Here is a 10,638-nt window from a genome sequence, read left to right on the forward strand (position 1 = left end):
GGTCAAGCCTTACTAACATGCATTGGATTTTAGAACAGTAAAACTCCCTTTGTGGAGCCAGTGTCATTCCTGAGTTCCTCGCCTTGGCTGGGAAGTTTCAGGTGACTGCACTTGTTCTGATAATAACAATCCATCCGCATTTGTAGCTCCTCTTTGCTTGTCTCATTACAGAGCCAAGGTGAGTTTTTGCATGTGTAAGGATTTTAGCTAGTGAGGGATGCTGCAGATGAGAGGCCGGGCTTCTGAAAGCCTAGGCAACATTAGGTGGACTTTTAATATACATTAGTAGCTCTTTTTTAATTCCTCTAATTCCTGCTAGATGTTTGTGAATCCGTTCTTTGTGGATACCTGCATAACAGTCATGCTTTAAATATCAATGTTATGTTTGCTTTGAAAAGAAAGAGTGGTCTAGTACCAGTGAACTCGGGCATTGTCTAAACTTGAGATGAGGCATTTTACAGGTAAGACGATTATTTCTATGTCCTGTAGGAATATATATATTCCTATATACTCATAGATAGTGGCATAGTATGTACATGGGTAAGTATGTTCCATGTGTTTGGAAAGATGCAGATAACAGAATTTTATTATAAAGAGTTTATTACAAAAATCACATCTTTGAACAATGTAGATACAGGCTACCTCTCTGGATATCTTTGCTTGCAACTGTGAGCTGACACTTAACAGCACTGTGTATTTTAAATGCTGGTGCATTTTTAAATTGGAAATTAATTTATACTACTTCTTAAGGATAACTTCTGCTAAAATGGGAAATACATGTTTCCTAATTTTGTAGTTGTTTTGATTTCCACATTCTGAATTTCATACCAGAAAGAAACTGCTGGAATACATACTTATTGGAAAAAACATTTATTTATTTTTTTCTAAAAGAAAAAGCTCTTGGGAGGAGGAAGTATTTCTTAGTTCTGTCTGGTTTACTGTGATGCTCCAGATGATTTCCATGTAATGCGACCACATTTACTTAGGTGGTTTAAGGTAGTCAGTCCCTGGCTTATGATTACCCTCCCGTTTAATTCCAAAACAAGCCAAGGTTAAGGCTACTGCTGTGTTCACAGTACTCGTCACCTCTTCTGGTGTCTTCCCAAGAGTTGGGTTCACTTCCATGATATCTAAGCCTGAAAGTAGCCCTACAACAAAAAAAGTGATAATGACATAGTAACTGACATTTTAAAGTCTGTGACAACTGACTCCCAAGTGTGTCTAGTGGAGAAAAGGTGGTGACCAACAGCAAACATTGTGATGGGTAATCTAGAAGAAGCAGTGTGCCTGCTTTCCAGGTCAGGGGGCCTACATACACAGTTGCTTCTTTATTGCCTCAGAGTGTTACCTACCTGTCTTGCAGATCTCTTCTGTGATGTAGAGACCTTCTCTGTAAGATAGGCCTCCCACAACAGGGGTGCCAGTAGCCGGGGTGAACGCCGGGTCCAGTCCATCGACATCAAAACTCAGGTGAATGGGCCTTTTCTTCCTTTAAGGAAGCGGAGAGGCTTTCAGTTTACAGGGGTTCAGGAATCAGGAATCAGACGTGGGTCTCACCCTGCTTTATGATAGCATCGCACAGAAATCCCACATGTGGCTTTACCTAAACTTTATTAGCAGCCTATGCTCACAGGGGCGTCAGGAGGACACTGTAGTCATACACATGGACACAGGAGCGTCATACCTTCCCAGCAGGTAGCTGAACGTCTCTTCCATCACCTTGCCAATTCCCAGCTTATCCACCTCAGTCATTGAGAAATACTTAATCCCCAGAGTTTTTATTATATAGCTATAAGAGAACAGATTAAGTTACAGTTAATAGGCTGACTTTTCTTACGTTTCCTTTGTGTGGAAAGATTAATATAAATCCTGTGAACTGTGCACATATGCACCTAGTTGTATTTTAAGAGTAAATCATTATAAATTACCTGAATAATACTATGTGTATGTAAATATAAACATGTGCTTATGTAGGTAAATACATGCATACATATATACAGAGTGACAATTTAAAAAAAAATCTCGGGCTGGTGAGATGGCTCAGCGGGTAAGAGCACTGACTGCTCTTCCGAAAGTCCTGAGTTTGGATCCCAGCAACCACATGCTGACTCACAACCACATGTAATGAGATCTGACACCCTCTCCTGGTGCGTCTGAAACCGCTAGAGCGAGTGGGGCCCAGCAGAGGTCCTGAGTTCAATTCCCAGGAAGCAGCCACACACATGATGGCTCACAGCCATCTGTATAGCTACAGTGTACTCATGTACTCGTACACATAAAACAAATAAAATAAATCTTAAAAAAAAAAATCTCTTACAGATTTGACCAGTAAAGCACACCCAGCATATAAAAGAACATGGAATAAACTTACTGTTCCCCAGGGTCTACGTCTCGCAAGCCAATGTACACGATGTCCTTGGCAGATATGCAAGGAGTCACCCAAGAGAATCCTGGTACGTCCGGGAACTAGAAACAACAGTGTCTCCATTTAGATAAATATGTTTCTTTCCAGCAGATTTGCATTTAATATTGAGCACAGTCGATTACATACATCTTAACATTTCCTTCTTTCTTTTTTTTTTTTTTTTTTTTTTTTTTTTTTTTTTTGTGGTTTTTCAAGACAGGGTTTCTCTGTGTAGCCCTGGCTGTCCTGGAACTCACTCTATAGACCAGACTGGCCTTAAACTCAGAAATCCGCCTGCCTCTGCCTCCAAAGTGCTGGGATTAAAGGTGTGCGGCACCACCGCCTGGCAATCTTAACATTTCTTAACATATGTACTTCCGTTTCTCAAAAAGACTTAAGCTAGAATTTTAAGAGAAGTTTCTAAGGAGCAGAGAGGAGCTCTTCAGATAAGTGCTTCCCAGATCTTAAGACACCGAAGGCCATGCATGGCCACACACTCCTATCTCAGCATTCAGAAGGCAGGCAGAAAGTTCAAGGCCAGCCTGGAACACCTAGCAAGAACCTACTACAAAATACACACACACACACACACACACACACACACACACACACACACACACACACACACACAGTGCATGGCTAAGCTGCCGTTTTGATAGGCTCGGATGCAGAGGCGGTCACTTGGTGAAAAAGGAAAAACCTGTGGTATGTCCTTACAAGAGGCAGGAACCAGGAGCACCACATGCCCATGCCTTGTACTATACTTGGCATGATTCTGGGCAAGTTGGCTACCTTCTGAATCTCTGCAGGCCTGTTTAGAAAGGGTTAGTCTGCCCCATCTACTACAAAGGATAGTTTAAGAATCCAAAAAGAAAACAATCAACCCTGTGCGTCCATGTTTTCACCAGGCATAGATTGGGAATGTAGTTAATAAGCCTTTAGTGGCTTGGTCTACATTGAACAAATACTTCTCCCCTTGACAGTACAGTTGTAGCTATTTTCATAGCATTTATATTGTATTAGGTATTAAAAGTGATCTAGAGCTAATCTAAAGGATGTGGGAGTATACACATTAGGTTATTTACAAATCTGTATCATATTGTTTGAGATACTTGAGCATCCATAGTTTTAGTATCTGAGATTATGGGACCAATCCCTCATGGATACAGAGAAAGGTCCAGATGGATGCAAACTGTCCAGGAAGAGCCGTGCCGCCTTTATCAACGTATCTTTTCCTCATTTACTACAGAGAAGACCCCTTCAGTTATCCCAAGAATACAGTGCAGGCAAGGCTCTCCCTGTTTGCCTTCTGCCTCTGGAACCACTGCAGAGAGTTCCCTCACGGGAGCACACCGAGGAGCCTTTTACCTTTCCTTTCAGTTCCTTCAGGAGAAAGGACACAGGTTGCCCATGCAGATTCCCAGAGCTGGTTGTCAGCGGAGTGTTGATGTCAGTGTGAGCATCCACCCAAATGACACATAGGTCAGGGTGGATCCTGGCGTGGCCAGAGATGCTTCCAATTGCCATACTTGGGAGGAAAAGAATGTGTGTGAACATCAAGTTTGTAACATCATCACATACTTCAGGTCGCTAGCTTACACACTGTGCCTAGGTGATTAACCCTTCTGCCCGGTTAGCTCCTCCACAGACCTTAAAGGTGCTGGTTAAACTAAGTTAACAGTAGCGAAGGGGTGGCTCTCACCAGTCACTCACCTTAATAAAGTCACTAATACATGGGCGATTTCACCTTTTAAAAAATCAACTCATAATAAAACCCACAAATTATAGTGTATCTAAAAAAGCACTAGCTACACAAATTCCTTAGCCCTAGACACTCTTTAGTTCTTGAGACTGAACTCTCCTCTCCCTTGATAAGTACTTGATTCTCTGTGTTCAATTATGACAGAGCCTTTCGGTTTTTCTGTTTGTTTATTTTTGTTTCCCCCTTCCCCAAAATGCAGCCCTTTTATAGTTGGGAAGAACCTCTGGGAAGTTCCCTCGTCTCCTGTGATCCGTGTCTCTCTGCCAGGGCAGTGCTTGGCTCCTTTAGCTGCCTACTTGCTTTCACTCTAGTCATCAAAGCCATCCAAATACTCCTGACTCCAAACATGAGACCAGAATGGGAGAACTAAGTGGTACCCTGCTCGTACAGTGTTGTCACACCTGGAAACGTGTAAATGCCACTCAGAGTCCTGAGCATCCATATCTCGAACAATTCATGCCTTTATGCCCATATCGTTTATTCATTTGGCTTGATGCTTGCTCTTACTCTCTCATCTTCAGGCTATCGTAACTGTTGACTGCCAAATGTTCCCACGTAGAAAAGAGAGGGAACTCCAGACTCCCCTGCAGCTTTCCAGGAGAAGCCCTACCCACAGGTGCCAGGAAGGAGCTGAGGGCATTGAAGGAAGCAGCGCCTGCTTCTAGAGCAGCAGGAATGCTCTCACCTTTCAGCTCCTCGGGCTCCCAGGACAGGATCCCAGATCGAAAACAGTGAACCGGCTCGTTATGGTGAAAATGTAAAACTCATTATCTGGCAATATGGATATGTGTATGTACATACAAATATATACATACACGTGGAATGATGTTATCATTCCTGATGAAAAATTATGAAGGAGGCAAAGATAAGGCTGTCGTACATACTAAGTAGCAACATGAGGACGTCTAGGCAGTTGTTTTAGAACAGAACATGAGACATAACACAAAAACAATTGTTAAGCTGATCATGTGTGCATGTAAGTTCTTTGAAAGGTTTTATAGTGCATTTGTAATGAAAAGCACATATTTTAAAATTGTTCACCTAAATGAATTGTGTACATAATCAGTAATCAAGTTTAGCAAACTAACTTTTCCCAGTGGCTAATCTCTAAAATGTAGATTATGCTAAAATCCACAACTTAAATATTTTCTTTTGTATGGATAAAGATATTTTAAGACTTCAAATAGAGCTTGATCTACATTTCCATAGTAAATTAGCCCATACAGTGTCTCTAAAGAATATATGTGTGTGTTTTAAAATAAGTATTTCATATGTCTCAAATGCATAGAAGTAGTTAAATACTGTAGCGTTTTCTAAGTTTTCTGACCCTGCTTCAGTGATCCTGGTTTTCTTCCCAAGCTCTATCAGGGTTGTGCCTAGAGCCAGTTTATGATTTCCCTCTGGGCTCATGTCCTGGGGAGACCTGGGGAGCTAAATTGTGAGATTAGCTAGATAGATTCTATATATATGGAGAGAGGAAGAGGGAGCAAACTCTTTCTTGGTCTCCTTATGCTCCTTGTGCCCGACCCCCAGGGATGTCAGCAGTTCACATACCTGTGGTCTCCACCCAGCACCACACTGACTCTTCCATTTTTCTGGACCTCTGCCACCACACCAGCCAGCTGTTCATTGGCTTTTCCCACAGACCGTGGGTTCTTCACAATTTGAAAGGGGGTGTCGTTAGGAACATCAACAAAGGCCAGGTCCCCGTAGTCTCTCACGTCATACTCTGCCATTAAAAGTTTAATGTTATTAAATAGAAACAGATCACAAGCCAGCCCTCTAGCCACTATGCGCATGCCACATAACAGGCCTTCCCTTTCTTCCTGAGTCAATCTGTAGAGACTGGATGCTGAAGGATGATAATGAGAACTTTGTGATCTTGATCCAATAGGGAACATCATGTTCCGTGGCCCACCCCACCACCACAAGCAAGTGGGTGTGAGTGTGTATAAGTGTGTATAGGTGTGTTTGTGTGCACCCAAGTGTTAGTTAAATGCTTTTTATATTTCTGTCATAAGCATGTTTGGTTTTTAAATTAATATTTTATATGTCTCAAAGAAAATACAGCAGAAGTAGTTAACATGAAATTGTGAAGTACTATAACATTTTGTAAGTCTTGTGATTCTGCCTAGGGTAATGAAGGAATCCTGGCCTTCATTACCCTAGCTGTCACCTACTGAGTTCTTCAGCGCCTTCTTGACTCACCTGCACTGTGTACTGAAAATGTGTGTGCTTAGCCCCAAACCTCCCAATGTAGAGAGTCTAGGAAATGCATACTTTTTCACATTTAAAACAAAACCAAAACCAAAAAATGGCAGAGAATCCAAAATTCCCAGGGACCTGATTGTGCTTTCTGCCACAAGCTCTGACAGATGTGCTAAACTGAAAACTATCCTGTAGCACTTAGATCTAGGATCTGTTCAGCGCTTCAAATGAACTATTGTTGAAGTAGTTATTATATACCCGTGAACTTGAAATTTAGCAACAGATTACAGAACTTTCACCTGATATGTAACCAGTTTATTCTATTTAATCAAGGGCAAGGCCACGTACTCAGGCTTTCTGTTCTCTAATGAGTGGCCTCCCTCCCTCTTCTTCCCTCGCTCCCACTTTCCTCTCCTTCCTCTTTCCTTCTTTCTCCCTTCTTCCTTTCACACCCCCTCCCACCCTAGCTCTGCTCCATCGTCTTTCCTTTCTAGCTTTATGAAGTGATGCTTATCTATTAAAACATGATCATTTTAAATGGGTAGGCCATTTAAATGTGGGGAACACCTATGATTTTGCAACCTCATCATACAAACAGTCCCATTTCTCCATCAGCAGTTGCCTGCCCCAACTCCCAACAGTTACTTATTGCTTTCTTTAGTTGTGTTCCTGTCTTCCTAGAACCTGACACCAACTGTAGTTGCTCCTTTGGGCCGAGCCTTGCACTTAGCAGGCTATTGCTGAGTCCCATCAGTGACCTTGTCTGAGCTGAGTCTGATCCTTTCCATTGCTGAGTACTACACCATTTAGTGTGTATACCACTCTTTACCCATGAACCAGTTGGGGTACTTAAATAATTTCATTTTTTTAATTTTTATAAATATTGCTGTTATTTGTGTATAGGTCTTGTATGTTGATGAAACTGTTCTCCTGCTTTCCAAATTGTCTGTTCATTTTGATCTCACTGGAAAATATATGGGTTCTAGCTGTTGTACCTTTGCTGAATGTATGTCCACATGTGTGCACACTAGATGCTGCTCCTAATCCTATTATCATTACTGTTCTCCTTGTGATTCTCACAAGGTAGGAATCTTCTTGCAATAGAAAGGTGCATTTCTTGCAGCTATTATTTTTCATTTTCAAGTTCCCCAACTCCCCTACCAGCCACCCAACCTTCTTTCTTATATCATACATTCTTTTGTACAGTCATTTGACCAGAAAGACTAAGCAGCCATGTAAGGAAGTGAGGCTGTTCCACCAGCAGTGTCTCCTGGGCACCCTGCCCAGGCCCCGTTTGCTCAGCAGGACATGGCTCAGTTGGCTTAGCACATCTCTCAGAAGCCTGTCCTCCTTTCAGAGAGAGAGAGACATTATCTGGTCACCTTTCAGCTTTAAAGTTACCTGTTTCTTTAAGTTTCTCCAGCAGACCAGCTTTCCTCAATGCTGCGGGGCCTTTCTCTACCCCTCCCCGAGGCTGAATAACAAAAAGAACAGTACTCAGTCATGATTGTGACTAGCCAATGCCCAGCAGAAAGCTTTCTCCTCAATCAATTGAATTATTAGCATTCAGTGTTTAAGCTTCCATGAGTCTCCCTTCTAATCTTTGCAGTAAGGTGGAGTGAATTGTACCTGTGCCAAGAAGAAAGAAGATCCACAAGGTCGTTTTCATCCTGACAAATAGCAGACCAAGTAGCAGAATGAGCTCCGTAAGGTGGTCTTGCAATACCAAACCATGCTTGCCTCTTCCCACTGCCCTCCACTGTCCGCAGAATGAACACTTATTCCATGCAGACCCACTCAACATGGACAGCAAGTCACACCTCGTGTACTCAGGTGGTTGTTTCAACACTGATACAAAAACAGGATGCTTCTACTTGGGTCCAGGACAGGGAGTGCCATGAAGGCTGGCAATGACAGAGGACCTTTGGGCTGGGTCTCGCAACACTGATAGATGGCCAGCAAAGGTGAAGAGCTGGAGAAGAAAGTTTGCAACCTGGGGGAAATCTAGGGCAAAGGGTTCCAAAGGGGAAGAGACCCACATGCAGGTCCACACAGCAGGCAGTGAGGCAGGGCTCTTGGGGAGAAACCAAACAACCAGGAAAATTGTCACCCAAGACCTGAAACCTTTGTGGCCAGCATAGTATTTCAAATTCTCACCCATTTAAACCTGACATGAGAAATCCATCTTGCTGAGTCTGCATGCAGAAAGCCGACTACCTTATTCAGAAAAATTCTTCCCCAGCTCCTGGGGAATAGAAGTCTAAAGAAGTAACTCCTTTCTCTCTCTTTCTGATCTTGATTTCTAACACTTTAAAATATCCCCTCCCAAATAAGACACACAGAAAGTGATCTTGGCCAGGAGAGTGGTGACAAAAGTCACGTGTGCATACCCTGAGGATTGGGACTGTAACCCTAAACTAAGCAAATACTTCCTCTCTGGTTAAATGACAGATGATCTTCCACAGCTTCTAGACAAATCTTTAGTGTCAGATTTCTACTACCGGTCACCAGGTACCCTAAATACTCTGCCCCACAAAGTTCTGCTTGTTGCAGCTCATAAATCATTTTAAATCTCATGTTTCAATTGACTTATACCATGTACATATATTCATAATGTTTAGCATAATGTCTGCATCCATGGAGACACTGGGAAAGTAAACTTAGCTTAACATAGCCACCACCTTAAACATTTCTCATTTCTCTGTGATAAGGGTATTTAAACTCTTCTCTGTTTGGGGGCTGAACAATGCTGTATTCCTCCCTCCCTCCCTCCCTCCCTCTCTCTCCCTCTCTCCCTCTCTTTCTCTCTCTCTCTCTCCTCCCTCTCTCTCTCTCTCTCTCTCTCTCTCTCTCTCTCTCTCTCTGTGTGTGTGTGTGTGTGTGTGTGTGTACTGGTTAGCAGAGTGACCTGGTTGGAGTAGGAAAAACTAGGGACAGAAGGAAGAGGAAGGACAAAGGAAACCACCCTGAGGGGAGATGGATGGTGAGCACATGGCCAGGAGGAACAGCAAGTATCTGGGGCACACCACTGGGGACATAGCCAGGCCAGCAGTTAGAAGAGGAGACTAGGGGTGACCCTCAGTAATTGTCAAAGCCAAATAAAATAATCACAGTCCCAGTCTCATTTATCTGTAAGCTAGTCAGGGATAAGCTTAAAGTGGTTGTATTATTGTCAGGTTTCAACCTAAATGTTTTTACCTGTGGAGTGCTTATGTTGCAGTGGAGGACTGACATATAGGTGATATCCTAAGTTAAAATTTAAAAAGACTCATTGGTCTTTCTCCTTCTCCTTTCCAGGCATCAGAAGGAATCCTATAGACCTCTTAGTTGACCCTGTATTTGCTATGACTGTCGTCGGTACATTTATCCATGGAATATATGGGGTTTGTTTTATTAATACATACCTAAGGTAACCTCAGCTTACCACATACCTGAGGATCGCCTTGAACCTCAAATCCTCACAACTCTGCCCCCTTGATTTGGGGATTACCGGGATGTGTTATTCTCAGTTTTCATGGAACCCAGTGCTTTGAATCCTTTGAGCTAGCCAAGCCTCTACCAAGTACACCCTAGCCCCTCATGAGGACATTTCTGGCATTCTATTTTATTTCTTTGATTAAAGCTACATCTTATGATTGCTCTATGCTCATTGCTTGGTTTCTTTGCCCACTTTGAAAATTGCTTTGTCAGAACCCCTGACTATTTAAAGTATCATGCCCAGCCCCTAACTGGCCACAGGCAAAGATTTCCTACAGACCTGAGCTCAAGCTTTGGAATAAGACAATCTTGTCCGAAAGCAAGCACACAGTGAAGATTCCATGACTGGGTAAATTGGTGAAGCTCTCTAAGCCTTGGTTAAGTCAACCACAGGATGAAAACAGTGCCACTCACTTTGTATTTAGCACCCTGAAATGAGGTGAGGCAGAAAGTGGGGCTCGTTCTCAGACTCAAACCTCTGTCTTCCCTCTACTCTTCCTTTTGCCCAAGTGTCAAACTTCTACCACACTTAGGTAGGCCTAGGTAGGCCAACTATGTGTATGTGTTGACAGTTTCATCCTCTGCCGAAAATATGCCTCTGTCCTTACAATAATAAGCTCCAGGCTACTGTCCACGGTTAAGGAGAATCTCTGTCAGAGATCCGTTACTGAGACCAGGAGAGGGCAGCAGATGGCATTTGAAGATATTGTCCCCTAGAAGGGCATTGACCATGATGAAGAGGCCTCTGCTGAAGCCCAGAGGCCAAAGTCTGTTTCCTTCCTGCTTC

General features: G+C 42.8%; 1 protein-coding gene across 1 annotated transcript in view; it reads right to left on the minus strand.

The window, feature by feature from the left end:
* Positions 1 to 582: 582 nt before the first annotated feature.
* Positions 583 to 10,638, minus strand: part of Arg1 (arginase 1) — an 11,812-nt gene continuing 1,756 nt past the window's right edge. The window contains exons 2-8 of the mRNA XM_031380323.1: positions 7,776 to 7,848; positions 5,721 to 5,895; positions 3,773 to 3,932; positions 2,372 to 2,466; positions 1,685 to 1,789; positions 1,353 to 1,489; positions 583 to 1,148 (exon numbers count right to left, since the gene is read on the minus strand). Coding sequence (XP_031236183.1) covers positions 979 to 1,148; positions 1,353 to 1,489; positions 1,685 to 1,789; positions 2,372 to 2,466; positions 3,773 to 3,932; positions 5,721 to 5,895; positions 7,776 to 7,848 — 915 coding nt within the window. The 3' untranslated portion in view covers positions 583 to 978. The remainder of the gene's footprint in view (positions 1,149 to 1,352; positions 1,490 to 1,684; positions 1,790 to 2,371; positions 2,467 to 3,772; positions 3,933 to 5,720; positions 5,896 to 7,775; positions 7,849 to 10,638) is intronic.

Source organism: Mastomys coucha, unplaced genomic scaffold (genome assembly GCF_008632895.1).
Source record: "Mastomys coucha isolate ucsf_1 unplaced genomic scaffold, UCSF_Mcou_1 pScaffold2, whole genome shotgun sequence".
Classification (NCBI taxonomy): Eukaryota; Metazoa; Chordata; class Mammalia; order Rodentia; family Muridae; genus Mastomys; species Mastomys coucha.